Consider the following 25367-nt stretch of genomic DNA (forward strand, 5'->3'; position numbering starts at 1 on the left):
CGCAATATAGCTCGAATTTTCCGCTCAAAAAATCCACCAATGTAAAACAGTTGTTAACAAAAAAAACACCACTGAACTAACCTTTTTCACCCTTCAAAATGTACCTCAAATAGGTACCTCATAAATAATGACATTTTCGTTCTCTCCACAGATACTTCGACTGTATAGACATATGCAAGGTCCGTGTGGGCTGGCACGAGGTCCGACTCGCCGGAATCCTGCCTCCCATGTCCTCGACCCGACACCTGACCTGCCTGCTGCTGACTGCCAGCCAGCCTACTGAAGTAGACTTCACGCTCTTTCAAGAGGGACAGAGGTATTCATTTATTTATTTTATTTAATAGTTTATGTACACACACAGAATACAGACAAGAAGAAAAAATTAACACATAGTACATAAGCACAGCTTATTTCCTAAGAAATCTCTTCCAGTAGGCCCGTTATGGGAAAGTTAGAATAAGCAGAGATGCAGATAGTGTGTAAAAAAGAAAAGAAGCTTTAACTAAAATATTATTACTAACATTAACCTAAAAATATATAAGAGTCAGTCTTCTAGACAGCTTTGGAATTTCAGACTGAATTTTGATCACACGTTTTTGGACACCTATACAAACTCACAATCTTATTGAAAATGGGCGCTGAAGTTGGTTGCTGTCAGACATAAGATACCATTTTTATTGCCATTGGGGCATCAGAAATAGTTCTCTCATAAAATTTGTTCAGTACTTATATTACATAGAGAAGAATTCATAAAAAAATCTTGCTTTGCATTTTTATGCAAAATACTATCAGTTATTCCTTAATTTGTTTTATTACAGAAACTCAGCGAAGAGTCAACGATCGCAGCTAGACTTATGCGTGGTCGTATTCCGTACGAAGTCGGGACCTAGTGCGCAAGTTGGGAAACTGGTTGCGCATAGCAAAAGACAGGTAAGACTCACGACATCATCTCCCGAGCCTTTTCCCAACTATGTTGGGGTCGGCTTCCAGTCTAACCGGATGCAGCTAAGTATCAGTGTTTAACAAAGAGTGACAGCCTATCTGACCTCATTAACCCAATTACCTTCGCAACTCTATACCCCTTGGTAAAAAAACTGCTTTAATTTATTCAAATCGCAAAATTAAAGTAAACTTAATCAATATTTACATCGCCAGCCAGCATCATCATCCTCCGAGCCTTTTCCCAACTATGTTGGGGTCGGCTTCCAGTCTAACCGGATTCAGCTGAGTACCAGTGCTTTACAAAAAGCGACTGCCTATCTGACCTCCTCAACCCAGTTACCCGGGCAACCCTCTACCCCTTGGTTAGACTGGTGTCAGACTTACTGGCTTCTGACTACCCGTAACGACTGCCAAGGATGTTCAATGACAGCCGAGACCTACAGTTTAACGTGCCATCCGAAACACAGTCATTGGTGTCTAAGATATACTTAGAAAGTACATACAAACTTAGAAAAGATGCATTGGTACTTGCCTGACCTGGAATCGAACCCGCGCCCTCATACTCGAGAGGTTGGTTCTTTGCCCACTAGGCCACCACGACAATATCGCCAGCCTAATGCGACGAAGATTAATTTTTCAATGTCCTTTATTAGTTTTATGTTTCTTTTTTGTGTAAATATAGATTTAGAAAACGAATTCGAAAACTGATTGTGCTTTTTTTCCTCCCAGGTACGGGGCTTCGTCGGCTGCCACAAGATGTTAGAAAAAGGCTTCTACCTAGTAGTATGCCTGGCCTTCAACCACTGGCACACAGGCCTAGAACTAGCCGACAGTTCGGCCTGGCCTAGGCACGTGTTAGCCGCCCATTCGTCCAAGCCTCTCTCTGTAGAGAGGCCTTCATTACACCCGCATATACTGGCCGACGCGATAATAGGCCTGACGCTAGCGAGAGGCCAGAGGCATGAAGGGAGGCAAGGCATGACTGCCTATTATTTGACTAAGGTATGTAGCCTTTTTTTGAAGAAAGTTGTACTGTCTATATCTTCTTAAGACTATAGTTAATTTATTAAAATAAATGGAGACTTGAGCTGGTTTTATATGAAGATTTTTAGTATCCTTTATATATGAAAATTGTCCTTTCTATTTTTTATTAAGAACACTTAAGAAAAAAAATATAGGTTCTCTGAACAATATTTATTGAGATATTCAGTGTTATAAATTTAGTCTATGGGCTGATCTGATTTCACGTCTGATAACTTCCTTAAAAAGTTCGAACTAGAAAAAAAAACAGTTGACTCGAGAACCTCCTCTTTTTTGGAAGTTGGTTAAAAAATTGATCGCAAGTTTTAGTTGTGGGATTTCTTGAAGATAATTAAACGTTTTTTTTTATTTCCAGGGCTGGGCAGGTCTAGTAGTGATGGTAGAAAACCGTCACACAGATAAATGGATTCACGTGAAGTGTGATTGTCAAGAGAGTTACAATGTGGTGTCCACTAGAGGTGAACTCAAAACTATCGATTCCGTGCCACCTTTACACAGGTTAGTAAATATACATAATAGTGTAGGCTAGTGTGTAAGGTTTTTTACAGATTTATTTAAATAAGAATATGTACACTATATTTATAAATGTAAACTACTTTACTAAAAATAAAATAGTATATAGAAAACAAAAACGTATATAAAAGAACATTGATTGGGCGTTGAAGTATTCCTGTCGAGGTATTGTATAAGTTATTTTACTTTGAAATTCAATATTATAGATCTGAAAGTTTGTTGTTACGGTATTTAAACGATAAAGTTGATGTCTGCTTGAGAGTTTTAACTCAAAAGTTCTTCTAGCGTTGTCGGTCGAATATAAATATTGAGACCAAATTATGGTGTGGTGTGTGCCGAGTACCAACGTATTGAAAGTCTTTTTCTTTCCTTTTAGATAAAAATAGGTTAAATTAAAATATCTTTAAAAATAAATGAAAAAATCATCTTTTTTGAGCTGGCTAAAAATGTGTGTTGAATTTTGTCCACAGACAAGTAATCATCGTGCTAACACAACTGGAAGGCAGTGGCGGATTCAGTATCGCGCACCGGCTGACGCATCGCCTGGCCGCCGGGGCGCGTCTGCAGGACTGGGCCCCGCGCGCCACCGACGAGCCGCGACACCGGCCCCCGCTGGCAAGACGACTCTACGGCCTGCATGCACCCCGCCTCATCACATAGGGGGCCCATATACATCCCTAACTCCGCCACTGAATATGAAGAACATCATGATCCCGAGCTTGCTCCCAACTATGTTGGGGTCGGCTTCCAGTCTAACCGGATGCAGCTGAGTACCAGTGTCCCGCAAGGAGCGACTGCTCTATCTGATCTCCTCAACCCAGTTACCCGGGCAACCTGATATCCCTTGGTTAGACTGGTGTCAGACTTCTCCTCTAACTCCGGTATTAAAAGATGAAGATCGTTTAACATTGTCGTAATATAATTGACTGTATTGATATTTAAATGCAATTTCAAATTAACTAACACAGCTATGCGAAACAACTGTATACAAAAATTATGTTAATTGATTTTAGATTCTATTTCAATAGAGAAAGAGTCTATAATAGTTTGACAATGAAAAAAACTCGGCGCTGAACTTCGTGAACTGTCAGTCGCTACTTACGTCGATAAAGAAAAAAAAAACTTGGCAACGAAAAATGTATACTTAACATCATTGATCAGTGAACTAAAATTCAGTAATAGTCTTATGATTTATTTTTTGACATACGTCCCTTTCGTAAAATTGGGCACATTGGATAATAAAAGCGGTTTTTAGCGCTCATTTTACTCGACCTCACTCACAAATACTGATACTACTGGAATAAGTAAATTCTCATTTTGAACTGCAATGGTAACTGCCATACATAGGTGCTCGAAACATTACCAAAAAAAAATGTGTGCTAAAATAATACCTACTCATCTTTGAACGAAAATTTGAGCTTTCGTTAATGTATGCCATTTTCAACTTTATGCCAATTGCTTTAAATACAATTTAGAGGCATACCATTTGAAAGGAAGCGTAAAAATATGGACATAAGAGTCATTTTACTATGAACCCAAATATGAACTACCAACTGAAGAAATAATGTATTGAATTGACAGAAAGAAATTATACGTACGGAAGTAAACTTAAAGGATTGCAAAAATGACTTACTTATGTATGTGTTAAGATACACAATAGATAAACAAATGAAATATAAAACTTTGGACTTCACGTGAATTTGTACCAAATGTAACAATGAAGCAGATAGAATCAGTTTCTTAAAGTAGAATTTGCAAAAATCAGCTTTAACTATAAAGGAATATGATCTAATTACATTTGGTACTTTTGACGAAAAACTTAAATAGTTACATACTAGGCCTATATCGCTAAAGACACATAAAATAGCTAAGTATTAATATTTTTTCTACTACACTAAAATATACTCCTAGAAATTACACTTCCGGCCGAATAAATGTAAACTGTATGCATTTTTATTCAATTTTATATTCAGCCGGGTTAAGATATATGCGATAGAAATGCGAAACGCACCGAGTGTTATTTTGACAGAAACTAGTATAAGTACACAGTTGTAATAAAAAATAAATAAAATTGTAGATTTCGCAATAAATCTAGTGAGATGTACTTAGGTATTTGTTTGTTTTTTCTATTTATTTTACAAAAGCGTTTTGCGAAATTTACATTTTTTGCTAACGATAAGGATATATCACGTAGAATGTAAATTTTAAGGCATTATCATTATTGTATAAAAATCTCTTGTAAAAAAGGCAATGATTTTTTTAATCATTAATGATAAAATATCGATCGTTGTAACGTAGTTGTTATTTATACCTAAATGTAAAACTTAAAAAAATCACGTTCCGAGTATGCGAATCTCACTGACCGATTGAGTGGCAATCCCTAGTTTTTAACGCCCAAAAACATAGAATTACGACTGATACTAGATTTTTACAAATTTTACTTTCCTAATGTTCATAATTTTTTACTAAAATTCTCTTGAAAATGTTGAAAGGTTTGATTAGATGTGAATCCTCTTTGATATAAAAAACTATGTTTAATACAAATAAATATTAATTTAGATGAATTAATTATGCTAAATTATTAACTTAGCGTGCGACAGTTATACGTTATTAAGAAATGCTTGTATGTTTGTTTAATTAGAAAACCTTTGGTAGACAAAAACATAATAAATTTCAGTCTTCGCATTAGATCTATTGATTTAGTTAGGATATTAATAAAATTTAAATTTCTTTGCTGTGGGACCTAAATTACATTCCCTGACAGTGAAATTAATGAATTAGGATTTTTTAAATATGAAATTTACTTTTTTTTTTATTTGAAATTTTGCGTGATTGGATCTGATCCACTGGCTCGTTTTTACACTGTGTGTTATTAAAAGTCTTCACCAAGCGTTCCGTACTTAGTAAGACAAACAAAATTCATGATTTTGTACGTAACTTAAAATACAGTCAGCAGCACGGAATCTGGCCCAAGCACATTTGGGTCCTACATTGGTTATTATAACCAATATTTAAATGAGAAATCGGACTTTTTTCTATCTTATCTTTTCAATTCTTTTTTTTTTTGGAACGTGCGTAGTACTTTAAATTCTATCAAAATTTAAACTTAACTTCTGCTTTGTATGAATTAGAATTTACAACAGGTATCTGGGCTGATATCTGCTTGTTTTTGTTTGGACCAAATTCCGTGCCGCTGAGTGTACATCGTGTAAATATTAAAACCGCTTTACTAACTAGACGTAGGTTTGTAATCTGAAATGTTAAATCGCTCTTACAGTCCAGTTTTATGTGCAGTTGACAGCTGCCAGTTTGACAATTGACAGAAACTGTCAACTGCACTAAACACGGTCAGAATGTACTTTATTTTGCACTGAAGTGTAAAAAGACAATTGATATTTTATTATTTGAAGAAGGTATTAACTTTCATTCCACTAATACTCATTATTTTAAAATTAATTGTTATTTTTTAATTTAAATATTAAAATGAAATCTAGTGATGCTAATCTTGCCATTACTTTGCTTTACAACGATATTATTAATGATTATTATTATTTGAATAATCGGTATTTTTTTAAATAAATGTTTTAATTTTTGACTGTTTTTACTTTTAAGTGGCCTAAGTGCAAGATTCGTGCAATATTATAAATGATGTTATCTCACGTGGATTAGTGAGGACAGTTTACACTTGCTGGCACAAAAACTGCACACCGGGGCGTGTGTTGTTATGTCCAAAGTTAGTAGTTGACAAAAAGTAGTCTCGAAAATGTAATAAAAAAAAAACATAAAATAAAAACTTTTTGTTAATATTATGACAATTACTAACTATGGATTGTATTCGCGCTGACTATAAATATAAAAATAGTTAGTAGTTTTGGATCGCATAGTGTTTTGATATTACGATAATACCGTGCGTCACCGGTTCTATAGATACACGGCTGTATATTTTTACACTTGTGCATCATCAATAATAATATGTATACATTCACACGTTAAAATCTCCATAACTATGTAAACTGTATACTTCTAGAAGTGGCTAGTTTCAGTGCACTGTAAATTATAATATAGACTCATTTTATTTGTCTTGCAGTGTAAATTATCTGGACACAGTATCAAGTCTAGAAAACTCTTTGAAAAATCGAAAAAAATAAACTACTTTTTTTAAGTTCGTAAAAATATTTTTAGAGTGCGTTGGAACTAGGCACATTGTCATCTTCCATACGTTTCTTACATCTTAACATTTTTGTATAACTATTTAAAGGGATATAGTGTTTTCTTTTATTACATTTACTTGTAAAATAGTGCCATATTTAATATATTGAAAAAATGTATCCCTTTTATTTACGAACGCTTCATTTGTGAACAGTTTTATGAAATTTTTCGATTAAAGTAATGTTTGTGCTCAATACATTTGTAAAACATATATTGACGACATGGTTTAACTTTAAGCCTTTGTACCAGTGAGAAAATTAGACTTATTTTACCCATTTGTCTATAACATAAATCACCTTATTATAAAACGTGGTTTTAAAAAGTAACTTATTTAGTACTAGGTAGTTTCAACTGTGTTCGAGACGGTAGTTTATACCTAGTACTAAAGCCGGTACTTTCTTAGGACCACGTTTTATAATAAGGTACTTAGACACAAAATAAAATAGAATTTCTATTTAAATATTTATTGACTCTCATATTTTTTGCATTTCCTCTTATCAAAATCATCAATATTTAGGTTTAAAATCATCTTTATTATAATTTCGTGAGTCCAATGTACAATTTTTATTTTTAACGAATTATTTATTACGGTGTGTCGATAAGAGTGCACTGCAGTGTATGAGAACTTTTTGATAACAATTTTATTTAATACTGTGTAATTGTTTTTGTGTAGCATAAAAGACGCTTATTTTCATGTTAGTCGTACGAGGATGCATGTTAAACTATTTATGATAAGGTTAAGTAAATAAAATTATTTAAATTTGTTTTTGTGTTTTACTTGAGGCGTTGACATTTATTAAAACAACCAATCCCTCTACTAGCTAGTCACACGAGGCCTATAAAATACATCTGGGGCGCGATTCTACTTATTTTATACTTAAGCGACATGCGACATTCGACTGAGATCCAATCCCGACTCAATTACGATTAAAGCGTATGTTTTCTTTTAAATAAACGTTTTTATCCTTTTCTGTCATTCAATAATGAATCATTTTATAATCGCAAACCAATCGAATGTCGTTGAAATACGATTGGTCTTATATTAGTAACAGAATGCCCGATATAGTTAAAACTGCTATTGCGATTCGATTTCTATTCAATTTTGACATTATTAACTTAGGAGAATCGGGCCCCCGGTTCCCCAAACTACAAAGCATATACATAGGTCATTTCCTTCAATGATTAACATCACCACACATAGATACAGCGGTGATTTGGTTTTATCTCTCAAAGAACGTCGCATATGCATGCAACCGTGCTTAGTGGGCGGAAGATAGCTCTCCCAGAACCATCACAGACTCATTTCCTGAGCCTTTTTTGTTTTACTTCAGATACTAAGATGTGGATTCAATGGAAGAGGCAGGGAAAAGACGGCATGTAAGTATGTATTGTTTGTCTAAGTAGGTACTTGCTGCGGGATTAATAATTTAATAATAATAATTTATTTATTGACACAAAAGACAACCTTTTTACTTATAAAGATCTTGATTGTAGATAATAAAGTAAGAAGTTCGTCAAAATTCTTTTTGATGCTACGTATGTTGATATGGAGAATTGTAGAAGACGTATTTGACAATTTTATATAATTATTGCATTCTTCCGGAACACATAGAAATGAACTGATTGTTCGCGCGAGTTACCGCGGCACTGGTACATAAAGGACTTAAGAAGGAACATGATGGGTTTTAGTCTGTAGGTAAGAGTCTAACATCCCTCACGCTGCACCCACAGTGGGAGGGATCATTTGATGATTTCCGTTAAAAAAAGTAAGTACCTACTCATTTCATTGTCTCTCCAATTACCAAAATATGTACTTACTTAATGGTAGGTACCTATCACATTTGATTAGTTATATAATTTTGATTGAGAATTTTCGCTGTGATAAAATGATTCACAGCGATGACAGCACAGACATGCAAATGGAACTTGTAAAAATATTTAGTACTTACAACGAATTAAAATAAATATTTAGTTAAATAGGCACTAAGAATTTTTATATCGATATAGGTATATAAAAGAAAGTCGTGTTAGTTACTCCACTTATAACTCAAGAACGGCTGAATCGATTTAGCTAAAAATTGCCAGGGAGGTAGTTTAGAGCCAGGAGAAGGACATAGGATTTGCCATCCGGCTACGTGAAACAGTCATAGCGGTACGCGGGTGAAACCGCGGGCGGAAGCAAGGAAACATACTTATCTAGAAACATTCAAACTTTTGAGCTGCCTATATAATTTCCTATCTTTCCTTGCCACATCTAGTAAAGCTACAGAGTAACATCTTGACTTCTATGCCCATCACATAGGCACTGAGAATTCATTCTGCCGAGGAAATTGTACGGTTTTGAGACAGTGATTACATTTTATCTAAGAAATCGTAGAAATATGCACTAAGGTAGTCATCTTAATTAAATACCTACGTTTTTTTAAACCTTAGGAAAGTAATTATAGGTACCGAAGTACCTAATGATTTATTTTTTACTGGCCGTTTCCCACGGTTTCACCCGCGTCCCGGGGAAACTTCTTGTCGTACCGGGACAAAATGAAGCTTAAGTTACTCGGGCGTAATGTAGCCTCCCAATTGAAATATTTTTCAAATTAGTTTGGTGGTTTCGAGGCCTTCAGGGTAGAAACAAAAAAATGTTTCCTCCTTATTATATTAGATTAGATCTAATTTTAACTTGCTTTTTTACGATTAAAAAGACAAGATAAATTGTCACTCGGGTCTACAACAGATCGTGCCGATGGGATGTACCGAGCTAAATAGGTACTTATCTATAATGAGAAAGTAGCTTGAAGGTATCTGAACAGGTGTGAAGTTTTGCGAAACGATGCATTATACTAAAGGACGATGGCGATCTATCACGTAGATGCATTACGGTATCTATACTATCTAGTCTATTCCATATGAATATGTAATTTTGAACTTTACGTCACTGTTTTCTAGTTTAAATTAGCTTGAAATTTTAAATAACTTTAAAACCAAAAATTAAAATGGAAAGTTAAAAGGACACTTGCGTTCTATTTAGTTTTAGTTTGGATATTTCGAGGTAATTTATCTAATTGAAAAAACATTCAACCCACGCTTTCTCCAAAACATAATTATTAAGTACCTACGTAATTGATTACTCATATCTATACAAACAGGGATTGCTTAATAACCAGCTAACTGTCAGTTACGTCCAACTGACAAGGGTTGCGTATATAAATCTTGCTAATTTATTTATTGCAAACTCTTTGGTATGTCGGTATTCATAATCATGTTTACAAAAGGGTTTTTTTGATAAGTAGCCTACCTGCGTATTGGACGCGGATATTTTTGTCATGGCGGCCTAGTAGATAAGGGAGTATGTAGGGAGAGTACAAAAGGAAGTATATAAGGGAGTATGTAGGGAGAGTACAAAAGGAAGTATATGAGGGAGTATGTAGGGAGAGTACATAAGGAAGTATATAAGGAAGTATGTAGGGAGAGTACATAAGGAAGTATATAAGGGAGTTTGTAGGGAGAGTACATAAGGAAGTATATAAGGGAGTTTGTAGGGAGAGTACATAAGGAAGTATATAAGGGAGTTTGTAGGGAGAGTACATAAGGAAGTATATAAGGGAGTATGTAGGGAGAGTACATAAGGAAGTATATAAGGGAGTATGTAGGGAGAGTACATAAGGAAGTATATAAGGGAGTTTGTAGGGAGAGTACATAAGGAAGTATATAAGGGAGTTTGTAGGGAGAGTACATAAGGAAGTATATAAGGGAGTTTGTAGGGAGAGTACATAAGGAAGTATATAAGGGAGTTTGTAGAGAGAGTACATAAGGAAGTATATAAGGGAGTTTGTAGGGAGAGTACATAAGGAAGTATATAAGGGAGTTTGTAGGGAGAGTACATAAGGAAGTTTGTAGGGAGAGTACATAAGGAAGTATATAAGGGAGTTTGTAGGGAGAGTACATAAGGAAGTATATAAGGGAGTTTGTAGGGAGAGTACATAAGGGAGTTTGTAGGGAGAGTACATAAGGAAGTATATAAGGGAGTTTGTAGGGAGAGTACATAAGGAAGTATATAAGGGAGTTTGTAGGGAGAGTACATAAGGAAGTATATGAGGGAGTATGTAGGGAGAGTACATAAGGAAGTATATAAGGGAGTATGTAGGGAGAGTACATAAGGAAGTATATAGCGAAGAAACAGCAGTGTATCTATCGGGACCCCTAGGGCCGAAGTTTGCTGGGGCTGCGGGATTGTTCTCGCGAGTGACCACAGCCCTGGTACACATCGGGCTACGGAAAGAACATGGTGGGTTTTAGTCAGTAAGAGTCTCCCTCACGCTGCACCCACAACGAGAGAAGTAATTTCAAGATTTCTAACCAAAGAAAGGTAGGTAAGGGTTGGTACTACTTAGATGGACCCCATAAGGGACTCTTAGTGGCGCACTATGCTCAGTACCTATGATGTGTCTTTCATCGTCAGGCTTTGCCCAAACCTACAAATAATTAACTAAACACTACAAATCTCATGAATCATCATCATCACTATCTGTTCACAAAAACCCACGGATTGTATTCAGTAATTTATGAGTTTATTGTGAATAGAGATACAGACGCGTCGGAGGACTTTGTTTTACAATATGACTTGATAAATATGTAGACACGATAAAATAAAATAAATAACATGTTTCAGATTTTAGTAGGTGATTGCCTTAATATGAAATTTCATAAATTCTCATTACATAGGTACACCTATGTGTGTGCTCACCAACAAGCAAGCTCGTGCGATGATTATGGGTAAATCCACACAGCATGGACCTTCGTTCAGCTTTGAATGTTTTTCGATGGTGCCAAAATAGTGGTTGTTTGTTCCTGTTCCGTCCAAAAACTACTTAAACAAAGGATTACGATAAAACTCGCAGCTTTTACACAAGAATAATACCTAAGTAATATACAATATTCTTATCCATATGCGGGAATTAGTTTGGGACGCGCCTGGAACCGCGGGAACGGCTACTGGATACGAAAAGTCTCCTAGAATATTTAACTAATACAATTTGTCTGTCAGTACATAATATCACAGGTTCACACGCCTCGTCATATGAAATAAAGTCTAGACATAAAAATGTGCTAATTTGAGACACCTGTATTCGAAAAACTTTCCAAGATCTAGCTCAAAATATAGGTACCTACTTAGAACGAAAATCATACGTCAAATTCATTCATTTCTGTGTCACTTATAATTTATATCTATTTTACCATCTTACACCAACTATCTTAACTATAATATAAGTATGTTTGTTGGTTAACCTAAAATTCTAAACAGACTGACATTAACGAGCTTTCTGATGCACGGAGTATCAATCACCAACTTCCAGACTCCGGGCTGTTTAAAAGATTCTTAAAACAAACAAAGCTATTTCTGTTCGACACGGGGATTGAACCTGAGATTTGCAGTCTCGTTATGTGACCACTAGACCAATGAGGCAGTTACTACCTCACTTAAAGGGTTAACCATACACCTTCCAGGCTGCGAGATTGTTCAAAAGAATAACCTCGGCCCTGGTACACAAAGGGCTCTAGAAAGAACATGATGGGTTTTAGTCAGTAAGAGTCTGACACTCCCTCATTCTGCACCCACAGCGGGAGGGGTCATTTGATTATTTCCTACCAAGAAACAAAGGCTTAGCCAAACAGCGGGTGTGGCGTGACGTCATAGTCGTTCACGTCACGCTCACGTTGAGTCTTCGTGAGGAAGTAATGTAAAAAATTATCATCAGCAGTTAAAAATGATAAGAGTTAGGTAGAATTTCACCAATTGCACATTAATACCTTATGCCTAGCTTATCATCGAAACGGATTTGCGATAGTCGAAGTTCAGAATGAATTGTGACTTCTTTCAAACAGTCAATCGGTTTTTTTACAGGTCTTCAAAATTTATTCAGTAGGTTTTCCGAAAAAGGTTAACAAACATCCATTCACGTTTAAGATATTGTGATGCAGCAAAAACCTCGAAAATATCATCACCTTGCCTTGGCCTTTCTCAAAAATATGAGTACCAGTATTTTCCATTGAGCAACTGCCTATCTGTCCTCAACCCAGGTGCCTGTGAAACTCTTTGTAAGATAAGTATATATGTAGATACTTCCTGACTCCTGACTACCCGTAACGAGTGCTAAAGATATTAATAAAATGACCGGCAGCACAGGACCCACGATTAAAGGGTCTGCTAAAAGAAGGAAGAGGCCTAATATGACATACATGGTCCCTTGCACGAACCGCGCCAAGCATTGCATACACCTACTTTGATGGATCGATCTGAGGGAATGTTATTTCGCCCCGAGTTTTCCTCATTCCAAACATAATCATTTGTAGATATGTATAAAAATCCCATCCAAGACTAATAGCAAGTGAAGACACGCTGAAAACCTCGCTAAAATAAGAAGAAAAGTGATAGCAGTTTGTATGTTTGTCACGTACTCAACACGCCCAACTCTCAGGGGTTGAGTTTTCATTCAATCTGTTTTGAGTGAAAGAAATTCTTTGGAATATAATAAATTCTTCATTTGAGTACACGTTTCTTTGCTTTTGAAAATTTTGTAAAGTAGGTACCTATGCGACTTTGTTTTCTAAGAAAAGTATTCAAAACGAAACCCATCATGTTCCTTCTGAAGCCCTTTATGTACAGTCAACTTCAGGTCAGTGGTAACAGTTTTATAGGAAAATCGTACTTATTACTATTGAATTAAGGTGCATGACAGACAGTTACCACTGATGTGCAGACTACCGTACTAGGTCCGCGGTAACCCTTTCGAACAATCCCGTAGTCCCGGCAGGGCTTGAAATTGAATTGATCTTGAAAGCATAGAATTTACCAGATACTAAAACGATATGGTGATAAGCGGTAAAATTTACCACTTATCGAATCGGTTATTGAATGGCCTAGACAAATTAGGGTAATGGCGGATTGTTCTAAATTGACCTGAAATAAGCAAAATTGACCAATTTATTCCACAGAGCTGATTTTACAATCAACGTTTTAGCTTCACGGTGTACTTGTTCATAAAATGCTTACGTATGTATATAAAATTAAATAATGGATATTAGGTTGCCCGTGTAACAGGGTAGAGGAGGTCAGATAAGCAGTCGCTCCTTGTAAAGCACTGGTAATCCGCTGCATCTGGTTGGACTGGCAGCCGATCCCAACATACATAGTTGGGAAAAAGGCAGATGATGATTTCATTTTCCCATTTTATTGGAGATTATTTATTGAGAATGGCTCATTGGTAAAGTTAAACAATGAATTAGCAATCCATAGGGGGTTGCATGAACCGGGGAGGCGTGTCATTATACCTGCCCGACCTTGTTTAAGAGAATCTTTTTAAACAATTGACGTAATAAATGGATTAAATATAAAGCCTGTAATCAAATAATGCCTTATATTTATGGCCTATTTGTTTCTTAAGTTATCACGAAAACAATGCAAGGTAATTTACAGCCTTACTTATAAACGTTAATTAAATATAAGTAATACTTAAGGGCTGTTTAAAAAAAATCTTACGTATAAACGTTGCTTAAGCATGTCTTAACTAACATTTAATCACTACTTAAGACTTTAAGTAGTGATTAGTTAAAATGTTGCTTAGAAGGTGATTAGAGATTTTATAAGTAAGGGGGTTAAATTTTTAAACGACTTAAAAATAAAGACTGTTTTGCATTGTCTGTTGTTTATCTACCAATTGTTTCAGCAGATCAGCAGAAGGCATGTCTCCTGAGTTTGGACCATATTTAAATAATTTGTATAAATGATTACATAAATCTGGATTTAATTTGTAATTGATTTAGGAAAATCTTTATAATCAAATAAAATCTTTTAAATTTTAGACCGCTCGTCCCGCATCGTTTACTGCAGAGAAAAAAAAAGAACAAAGGTCCGTCCTCCTTCTCATTCTATCCACATCAATTGCTCATTTCCAGTTATGGTTTCACCCACGTCCGAGGAAACTTCTTCCCAGACAGGAACAAACAGTAGCCTATATGTCATTCTGATATACTTATGTCTACATACATATGTATATTTCTGCCAAGTTTCACCAAAATCCATCCAACAGTTTTTGCATGAAAGAGGAACAAACATCCATGCATCCTCCCATACAAAGATTCGCTTACAAAAAGAAAAAAGGTTACATCAAAAATTAGTCACTCGACGCGTGGTCAGTTCATCAGTTATCCGAACAAAGTAATAAATACATATATCCGCAATAAAAGTAGACAAGCAATTTTCGAGGATATCTTTATGACGGTAGATAGGTGATCAAGCGATATTAATAATGATTTAATTCTATTAGATATGGTGGTTTTGGGGGCTTGACTTAACATGCAGTAATTTTGGATAAGTTGCATTTTGATTGTCAATTTTTTGGCGGTTTGGAGTAACAGAATAGAATAAACGTTTATTGTCTCCAGTACTGCAGCTAGGAGTAGTAATACACACAGAACTATAGTACTGGAAGCAAAAGGTTCAAGCGTCAGCTTTATGCTTAGGTCCCCCAAGAGGGTTGCTAAGCGCTGGTTTTCAGCTTGAACGTTTGACTCCCGTTTACATTACGAAATTGAGAACAGACAACAAAAAAAAAGAGAGATATGGGTGGATGATCATACATAAAAAAAACAAGCTTAATTAGGAGAAAAAAAGAAAAAAACATCTACAACTCTCAACAAGTAACTATTTGATCAGTGGCTCCGCATGACTATTAAATTAAATTTAGTTTATTAAAAAAAATTAATAGTATTATGTGGCTGTTTGCATGGCAGAAACGAAAGGGAATAATCCCAAACAGCAGATCAGACAGTTTTCATAAAAATTTGTTGTAACACTTGTTAGCCACTACATAGTATAAAACAAAGTCGCTTTTTCTGTCCCTATGTCCCTTTGTACGCTTGAATCTTAAAAACTACGCAACCAATTTTCATGCGGTTTTTTTTATCAGATAGAGTGTTTCAAGAGAAAGGTTTATATGTATAATATCATCCATTGAATAGTGGGGAAATACTATGATCCCGTGCGAAGCTGGGGCGGGTCGCTAGTTTTAAATGAATAAAAAGCCCTTTCAGTGCGTACCTGCTTTTTCCGCGGTTTTCCTTTGAAGACAAGTAATCACTTACGTACATTAAGCACACGAAAATAAAACTGAGAGATTTTTTCAAATCGAACCAGGAGTTCTTAGAAAAAGCGCGTGCACTCAAGCACACAAACTCTCATAAGCTTTATGGTTTTCATTTACTGAAAAAAAAAATATTTCTTTCTGTTTATTTTCTATTTAAATAACACTCCTACTTTTACGGATTTAATTGCGGTTATATTAATATTACTTAATCCCGACGTTTCGGATCCTTACAGTATCCTTGGTTACGGGCAGACTAAAGTGTAGGTCGTCTTGATATTTTAGTTACAAACAGCTATCCTACATTTTGTTTATTATTGACAATCCGATTCACATAGAACGAGCTCACTGTATCCTTGGGTCTCGCAGTTTATGGCTTGGATTTGGATTTAATTATTTCTGTGATGTTATTCCAAGCAATATTAAATTAACATAACCGCGATAAAATCTGTAAAAGTAGTTTTATTTAACCGTCTCACCACAAAAACTTTTAAACGTCTGTTGAACACTTGTCCTAAAAAAATGACAGATACGTTGCCATCAATGTCTAATATTCGCGTAAGTGTCAGAACTCAACATGTTTTTGCTATCACTCATCTCCATACTGATTTATAAGCCCGATCAAAATATCGGTCGATTAAAAGCTTTAATGTGAGGGGGCTCTTATAATATCAGTATAGAACTATAGATTAAACATAAATATACTTCTGTCATGCTGACTTGGTTAAAATAATTTTTGATATCTATCATTGGCTGACCATGCTGCATTCACTATCATTTGAGTGTAAGCTGAGGTAAAGCTTAATGAAAAAGTATCGTATAGCAAAGTCAGTCGTCCTTTTTATCTGTCTGACCGTCCATCCTGATGTCTGAACCACTGGTCACCTTAATAAGTTATTTTTAGAATATTTTTATTGTTTTCGCTCCTCTGTCCGTCCGTCCGTCTGCCACCAGGCTTTATCTCATGAACCGTGATAGTTAGAGAGTTGAAATTTTCACAGATGATGTATTTCTGTTGCCGCTACAACAACAAATACTGAAAATTTGAATAAAATAAATATTTTGGGGGGCTCCTTTACAACAAACGTGATTTTTTTGCTCATTTTTGCTCAATATCGATAACGGCAACAAGTAGATGCGGTTTTATAAATAATGGTACCCTTCGTACGCGAGTCAGACTCAAAATTGGCCGGTTTTTTTGTGCTAATCAAAATATATTAACCAGTACATTCACGTATTTAATTTAATGTGATTAGGTACGACACACCCCGTATAGGAAGTATATAAGGGGAGTACATAATGAGAGTACATAAGGGGAGTACATAAATAAGTGTTCCAAGTGTTCGACGAAAACGAGACTAAAATCATCAAAACACACAGACATTAAAACAACACAATATTTAACTGATTATTTCAATAATTGAGTCATAATCTCATCATAAGCTTTTCACGTGGGCAATTGTTTATATTTTAATTTATCTATCGCAAGTCATTTAACTTTGAAAGCAGATATATATTCGGTTGCGAGCACTCAGTAGTCATATTAGCAGCTGACTCGGCCTAGAAGACTAATATCAAGAAGTACAAGCGACTCGTACAAGATGCTGAAGTACATCTGCGTGCTGCTAATATCTCTAAGTGCAGTCTGTTACTGCCAAGACTCCGTCACCGACGGAACCGAGCTCCTGCTCACATTCTTGGTAAGTTTCTAAGTAATGACAAAAATAGTTCTCTTAAAAATTATCCCGAAGACAAGGAGATCTTCAGACACAATTTTCTGAAAGCAGAGAAACGGTTCCTTTAAATTAATCAGTTGTTTTTACTTGAAGGTCCATCGCCATGGAGACAGGACACCGATAGAATCGACAATGTTCCTCAGCAATGACGTGGAAGCCCTGGAAGCCGCTACTGCTAGATACGGATATGGACAACTCACTGATGTAAGTATTTGAGCTCACTTTGAGTAACCTCCACATTTAGAAGCAAAATTAGTTTATTTCGTCTGGGGAAGTTGTCCTTTCAGCTAAGAGATTTCCTTTGCTTAACATCCACAAACTTCACCATTTTTCCCGGTTAATAGCGTCCCGCAATCAATGCTTACTAGTGATCTTGGCCAGATTACCCGTCCGTCTATTAGGGCTCTGCCTATTTTAGAAGGTAAATAGGTTAACTATTTTATGTTCCTTTTCAGAACGGCAGACGTCGTGCCTACCAGCTCGGTCAGTTCCTGCGCCGTCGGTACGATGGTCTCCTGTCCCCCGCCTACAACAAGTCGGAGATCTACATCCGCTCCACCGACTCCACCAGGGCCAAGATGACCGTCCTCTCCGCCATGGCTGCCGTCTACCCCGCACTTGAGGACAACTGGAGCGCTGACGTCAACTGGACCCCTATACCCTACACCACTGTACCTGCTAAATACGATTTCGTAAGTGATAAATGAGCTTTAACTGAATATAATACTTTTTGTGTAGTAGTCGTGAATGTGTTCAATTATAAATGCCACCTCAAAAATGGATTATCAGCCACCTTCTCTTAACACGACCGTTAAAGTTACAACAACATTGAATTTTAATAAAGAAGAACTTTTTAAAGATTTTGTTCTATTACAGAACCAAGGAGGGATAAATTGCCCTGCAGTCAGTGATGTTATGTTCAGTGACAGCTACCCAGCTGAACTGGCGCAGTATACTGATGTTCTGGAAGAGTGGACTGAGATATCTGGATACAACGTCTCTGCTCAACTGTTGTATGCTGTAGAACTCTACGATGTGTATGTCAGCCAGGTAAGTGGATCCCCAAAACAAATATAAAAAATACTTATCTAAATAAAACATATTATGTTACCACTTTTGTACTATTAAAAATTATATTGTGCAAGTAAATATTTTATCGATGGGCAATAAATAATTTAAGCACTTAAATATGAATTTGTATTTTACAGAAAAGTTTAGGAATCCCCCTGGATCCCCGTATCGAAGCAATTTTCCCTCAAATTGAAGAAATTGCCGGCCTCGGGTGGGAATACATGTACTCCAATGAAACCAACATTTTTGAAGCTGGTGAGTATTTTCCCTTGAAACATTATATGATATCACTTCATTTTAGTTGGCCTGTTCCTCTGTTGGGCTGTAAAATTCTATCAGAGCTCATTATCAGCCATAAATGAAATGGATGATAAATCCTTTTGGCAAAAACGTTGCCTGACTTGCTATTTGATTCCAGGTGTACTCCTATACCAGTTCTTCACGGTAGCAGACCAGATCATTGCTGGAGAAGACGTGCAAAGAGTCCAGGTGTACTCCGCTCATGATGCTAATGTATTCTCCTTCGAGGGAGTCACAAGGGTTGTGAAGAGGCAAGGTGCTCCTAAATACGCTTCCATGTATGCCTTGGAGCTGAGGCAGGTGATTGAGACTGGAGAGTACATCGTTGTGGTAAGTTAGCTCAAAGATTCTTCAAGTAATTAATAGAATACCACTATTATCATCAGCAATTCCAACTTCTTGTCTTCAGAATAAAAAATCACAGCCATCCTCGACATCCAAGAATTTTGGCAGAAACAATAGTATCCCAAGGATACCAGACAACTTGCAGTTTTTAAAACCAGTCTATCTTTAATTCCAGCCAGTATACCTGAACACTCCCAGTGAAGACGTGATCACCTACCTGGACATAACTGGATGCGGTTCTCGCTGTGAATACGAGAGCTTCCGCACCATTACAGCTGACTACAGACTGGATGAAGACACCTGGAGGACCAAGTGTGGCTTCTCCGAAGACATGGCGATCGATACCTCTTCTGTAGATTAAGATTACGGAATTATGGAAATCATGGATAAACCTTAAGACTATGCGATGATGATTCTCAAATAAAGATTTTTTTACAAGCTAATTATTTTCTCTTCTTATTTTAAAATGTTTCCTTTCATGAGATCCTCGAAACATTTACTGCAAGCTATTCTGGATATTATGCAACCATTGCTAGTTGTCCATTGTTTTCATTCTTACCCTTCTTTTTTTGACTTTCTTTTATGGACAATCAGCTTGCGTAATGTTTCTCCTCTCATGTATATCGATAATTTTGAATTCGATACTACATTAATATCATGCAATCTAAATGTCACTTCTTTATCAAATTGTTCTTTTATGAGCATTTATATTAATTTATTAATATCACAACCATTGCCTTCACAACATTATAAATCGAAATATACACAATCCTCATCAGTTTGGAATCAACTTTAATACTTACGAAGTTGTCAAGGAAGATAAAACTTTTACTGTTGAATGAAAATTCGAATTTAATTCTGTTACATTCTATCTGCTTTTCCCTTATTCAGTCATCGCTACTATATAGTCCTGTCCGTAGGTAGTTGAGTGTTTCAAAGTAAACGTATAGCCTTGTAAATGACCACATACAATTTAACCACAAATTGCATTTAGCTCTAAAGGACCTACTATTGTGATTCAATTATGTTCTCGTTAGCAATTATATGGAAGCAGCTTCGTTGAGAAGCGGCTTGAAATGCACCGAAGTACACTACCGTTACCCACCGGGCACGGGTGCTTTAAGGTCAATGTATCGGATAGGAAAGGAGGAAGGGTCCAGGTGTTTCAACCGTTTGGATCGCCTTTAACAATCAGTGGAGGTTTCGTCATAATAGAGATTATAGTATTTTTCGTTTCATTCCCAGGGCCCTCCGAGATGAGTTTTATCCATAAAGGCATTTTGACAAGGAAGTTTTATGGATTACCTCGCAATTTATCTGTCTAGTGATGACAGACCCGTGTTGACGGCGACATTATGTTTTCGTATCCGGATTTTCAGTTTCCAACTCTGCCAACACGTCCAGAAGTTTGTTTCAAAAGTGAAATTTTATGTACATTGACAGAGCAACTAATAAAATAAATGTTTATTTCTAATAAATGTCTGTAGACCTTCACCAAATCTCACGGAGGAACTCATTATGTTAGATAGTCACCTATCCACGGAACCACAGCACCAAGCGTCTAACCTTATGATCGATCGATCGTGCATTTGCTTGTTAGCCACGAGCCTCAATAAAATTCAACAGTCAATGTTCAGACATAATCTTTATAATTCTATGACGGCAGTCTGATAATACCACTGAAGATAAGCTGTTTGGGGGCGTGACTATCTATTAATCCATGATATCCTCATGAATGCATTTGATAGACAATAATTCTTCCTGTATTTTTGTTTCAAAATAATTATTGAAGAATTTCTTCAATCAATCAATCTTTCGAAGTGTGATAATGTTATGAGTTGAGTTCAATAATGTCTAAAACGAATACGTTTCTATGTATAATTTAGAATATATATTTTTGTTCACCTGGTAGTTGATACAACATATGTAGTTAAATGAATTAGGAAATCTGACTTATTTTTTTGTGTCAGGGACATGATTTATAAATTAGTATCTCAATCATACCAATATTTGTTTTGTCCCACTGAATGACACCGACCTCTTCGCACAAAGAGAAGGAATGAGCAGCTTTTTCTATTCTCAAAGACATCATCATATTCCTACCTAAAACATATTTCTTTCTGTCTTTATTTCCAAAATACTCAAAACAGATAAAAAGGCAGCTAGAACAATCGTTAGTCATATAATTAGGATTAACAAGTTTAAATATAGGACTGTCATGCTGACCCAGCTATTCGATATCTGTCACTCCCTCACCATGCTATATTCACTATCATAGTTTCAGTATAAGCTTAAGTAGATCTTAATTAGGCAATAATAGATATAGGTATCTAAATAAACAGTGCGTCAGTTTTATTGTTATTCTTTGGAGAATGGGTCTTGCTGGTCTATCGGAGGCTACCCATGAAATTGGTGTCCAATGGTAGCATTAGTAATTAGGAATAACTTTTGACTATGGGCGTCATCCTGTGGGACATTTGAGAAAAAAGATATTTGCATACAGCTGCGTCAGACTTGCATGAGTTAGACCAGGGAGGAAGGAAAGATAGGCTTAGCCACTCAATGATTCGCAGTCTTTGGTGTTTAATTTAATCAAGCTCTTAAAGCACTGAACACATAGAACTGTTATTTATTCCTCATCTTGAAAATCGGATAGAAGTGTTTGGTAAAGTTTTTTTTTCTTGGACTTCGTTGGAGCAAAAGAAGCTCGTCGCTGAATAGCGATTTCCATGTTACAAAAAGCCCCTTAAGTTGTGCTTAGTTAGACCTTGCTGTCATTTGTACACATATTTGTTACTTTTATTGTTTAACAATTTAAGAGAATATTAAGACTAATCATCATTTTATCAATTTAAGATTATGGGCTGCTGTTTTATCTATGGATATCAGCCAGCTATGCAGGACATATTATTGAGCACAAGCATTTGCAGATACAGGTATCAACACTTTCCATTGCCTCACTAGAATAAACCAAGAGGCAACTTTGTTGCCCAAATTATGTATGTATGGAAGAGATCAAATAAGCAGTTATTACACATAGAACACTGCACCAAAATACCGATACAAAGTTCAACGAATTATCTAAACAAACAAAGAAAGCATTTTTAGTGTGTAACTTATCATTGTTTTGCTATGTTTGAAAATCCCAACATTTATTCTTCACGTGGGACCCGTTTGGATTTGACTTTATCTATGGCAAGTCATTGAAGCTAAACTTTCAAAGCAGATATATATTCGACGGTGGATATCCAGTAGTAATATTAGCAGCTGACTCGGCCTAGTAGACTAATATCAAGAAGTACAAGCGACAATATGCTGAAGTACATCTGCGTGCTGCTAATATCTCTAAGTGCAGTCTGTTACTGCCAAGACTCCGTCACTGACGGTACCGAGCTCCTGCTCACATTCTTGGTAAGTTACAAAAAAAGAAATCCATTAAAAAATCCAAATCCATTAATTGAAATAAAAAAAACCGTCAAATATTTCAGATTCCGAACCAGGACGAATAATTTTATAAGAAAAAAATATATCCAAAGGATAACGTTTAATGTTTGCCTTAGTAGAATCTAGCTTCTATAAACCGTAAAAGTGATATTTCTTTAATTACTTGACTTCTTATTTCAGACACATCGTCACGGAGACAGGACACCAATATCATCAACTGTCGCTCTCAGCAATGACGTGGAAGCTCTGGAGGACGCTACTGCTCGATACGGATATGGACAACTAACTGATGTAAGTATTCACAAGCTATCTCTTTAGCATTAGACTTGATCATATCACCAGTGCAATCTGGAATTTAAAATTTTTCAATTCGGCGAACCATTTTATCTCCATCGTCAGAACGGCAGACGTCGTGCCTACCAGCTCGGTCAGTTCCTGCGTCGTCGGTACGATGGTCTCCTGTCCCCCGCCTACAACAGGTCGGAGATCTACATCCGCTCCACCGACTCCACCAGGGCCAAGATGACCGTCCTCTCCGCCATGGCTGCCGTCTACCCCGCGCTTGAGGACAACTGGAGCGCTGACGTCAACTGGACCCCTGTGCCTTACACCACTGTACCTGCTAAATATGACTTTGTAAGTGACTATTTCAGTGTATTGTTGTGTGAAGTCATTATTTTCCCTTGTATATACATCGCATACACATTAGTAAGAATCAGACTAATTCCTTCTTTTATATGAAGAGTCCAAATACTTCTCCTTCTTCCGTTGGCTCTACAACCCCTTGTAGTCTTGGCTTCTTCGAACCCCCAAATAAAAGTTCTATAAAAGCAGGAGGATGATGACGATGAATTTTGATTGATTTGCTTTTTATTACAGAATCTAGCGGCAGTTAATTGCCCAGCTGCCCTATCAATTACTTATGATGACACTTACCCAGCTGAACTGGATCAATATACTGATGTTCTGAACGAGTTGAGCGACATTTCGGGCTTCAATGCTAGCAATCTTTTGATAGCCACACAACTTTATGATGTTTATGTTAGCCAGGTAAGTCTTACTCACACTTACTTATAAGTTGATCAGTGAAATCTTATATCGTTGTATCCTTTGACATATGCCTACTGTAAAAGTATTTTATTAGTACAGAAAATTTCAAAGTGATTATTTTGCTTTACGATAATAGAGATTACTTTATCGTCGGTTAAGAAAGACCTTAAAAATCTAAACTATTTTGTGTTCCACAGCAAAGCTTAGGAATACCCCTGGACCCACGAGTTGAACCTATTTTCCCTCAACTAGAAGCCATCGCTGGCATCGGTTGGGAATACATGTTCAACAGTGAGATGAACCTCTATGATTCTGGTAAGTTATCAAACCTTTTTAAATCACTATTTCAGCTACCGCATCTTCTTTTTCAATAACTTCTTTGAACACCAGTTTATCATGAAACAAGCAAAACTTTACCATTTAATCTATTCCAGGTGTTCTCCTCAACCAGTTCTTCACGGTAGCAGACCAGATCATTGCCGGAGAAGACGTGCAAAGAGTCCAGGTGTACTCCGCTCATGATGCTAATGTATTCTCCTTCGAGGGAGTCACCAGGGTTGTGAAGAGGCAAGGCGCTCCCAAATACGCTTCCATGTATGCCTTGGAGCTGAGGCAGGTGATCGAGACTGGAGAATATGTCGTTGTGGTAAGTTTTTATTTGTCAAGGATAGTCTAAAAAATCATTTATTCTAGTTCTGCAAGCTATAAACATTTTGGAAATGTAGGAGATTGTTCCTCCTCCAGGATGTCACTTTAAGCCTAAATTAAGAAATTAGCAATCATCCGCGTATCTAATGGTACGTCAGCAATTACAAATTACTATCATCTATGTTTAGATCGGCTTCCATTGTCACCGGATTCAGCTGAGAACCAGTGTTTTAATTTGGAGCGACTCCTTACTGACCTGGGTCACCTAATACTCCTTGGCTTCGTTATCAACCTTTTTGACAATCTCTATTAACCAGCCTACTTTATATTCCAGCCAGTATACCTGAACACTCCCAGCGAAGATGTGATCACCTACCTGGAGATAACTGGATGTGGATCCCGTTGTGAATACGAGAGCTTCCGTTCCATCACCGCTGATTACATCCTGGATGAAGACACCTGGAGGACCAAGTGTGGCTTTACTGAGGACATGGAGATCGATACCTCTTCCATCGATTAAAATACGAGGACAATTTCTGATGCCAGATACCTGATAATGATACTCTATTAAATGCTAAGCATTATTATTTTTATAAAAGATTGTTTTAATTTATTGCTGCTATACCATGTTACTTAAAAATAACGACTTTGTAATGATTCATCTCAATCGATTTTTAACATAAGTGTAGTAATGTATAAGTTAATACCTACCTTAAAATTCTTGTGAAAAATTTAATTTTTATTTTTGGACAATATCGATTAAATAGGGGCTAATTGAAGATTGGATTAGTCACGAATTTTCTATTAATGAAACGAAATTGGTATTAGCATTTAGTAGGAAGTAGGTCCCTCGGTACGCGAGTGGAATGGCTCCGAGAAGCTAGTTTGACGTACTTAGGTACCTAAGAATAGTAGTTTGCCCAAGCACAGG

General features: G+C 36.4%; 3 protein-coding genes across 3 annotated transcripts in view; all 3 read left to right on the plus strand.

Annotated features, from left to right (window-relative positions):
• LOC124636073 (calpain-D) overlaps positions 1–7469 on the plus strand; it is a 28441-nt gene extending 20972 nt beyond the window's left edge. The window contains exons 17-21 of the mRNA XM_047172025.1: positions 152–316; positions 819–930; positions 1672–1944; positions 2339–2481; positions 2967–7469. Of these exons, the coding sequence (XP_047027981.1) occupies positions 152–316; positions 819–930; positions 1672–1944; positions 2339–2481; positions 2967–3156 (883 nt within the window). The 3' untranslated portion in view covers positions 3157–7469. The remainder of the gene's footprint in view (positions 1–151; positions 317–818; positions 931–1671; positions 1945–2338; positions 2482–2966) is intronic.
• Positions 7470–17378: 9909 nt separating this feature from the next.
• On the plus strand, positions 17379–19737 carry LOC124635727 (prostatic acid phosphatase-like). Its single transcript, XM_047171678.1, has 7 exons — positions 17379–17542; positions 17672–17782; positions 18034–18270; positions 18455–18628; positions 18787–18904; positions 19068–19279; positions 19470–19737. Exons 1-7 carry the CDS (start codon positions 17444–17446, stop codon positions 19653–19655), a joined length of 1137 nt encoding a protein of 378 aa, XP_047027634.1. The 5' UTR covers positions 17379–17443; the 3' UTR covers positions 19656–19737.
• Positions 19738–22583: 2846 nt separating this feature from the next.
• On the plus strand, positions 22584–25031 carry LOC124635785 (prostatic acid phosphatase-like). The gene is made up of 7 exons (XM_047171739.1): positions 22584–22705; positions 22919–23029; positions 23138–23374; positions 23618–23788; positions 23986–24103; positions 24223–24434; positions 24771–25031. Exons 1-7 carry the CDS (start codon positions 22607–22609, stop codon positions 24954–24956), a joined length of 1134 nt encoding a protein of 377 aa, XP_047027695.1. The 5' UTR covers positions 22584–22606; the 3' UTR covers positions 24957–25031.
• Positions 25032–25367: the final 336 nt, after the last annotated feature.

The sequence above is a fragment of the Helicoverpa zea genome, chromosome 13 (assembly GCF_022581195.2).
Source record: "Helicoverpa zea isolate HzStark_Cry1AcR chromosome 13, ilHelZeax1.1, whole genome shotgun sequence".
Taxonomy (NCBI): domain Eukaryota; kingdom Metazoa; phylum Arthropoda; class Insecta; order Lepidoptera; family Noctuidae; genus Helicoverpa; species Helicoverpa zea.

Coding starts and splice junctions, on each gene's coding strand:
- LOC124635727 (XM_047171678.1), top strand. CDS start 17,444: ATGCTGAAGTACATCTGCGTGCTGCTAATATCTCTAAGTGCAGTCTGT. Junction 17,543..17,671: donor AGCTCCTGCTCACATTCTTG/GTAAGTTTCTAA, acceptor TTTTACTTGAAG/GTCCATCGCCATGGAGACAG. Junction 18,271..18,454: donor TACCTGCTAAATACGATTTC/GTAAGTGATAAA, acceptor GTTCTATTACAG/AACCAAGGAGGGATAAATTG.
- LOC124635785 (XM_047171739.1), top strand. CDS start 22,607: ATGCTGAAGTACATCTGCGTGCTGCTAATATCTCTAAGTGCAGTCTGT. Junction 23,030..23,137: donor GATATGGACAACTAACTGAT/GTAAGTATTCAC, acceptor CTCCATCGTCAG/AACGGCAGACGTCGTGCCTA. Junction 23,789..23,985: donor ATGATGTTTATGTTAGCCAG/GTAAGTCTTACT, acceptor TGTGTTCCACAG/CAAAGCTTAGGAATACCCCT.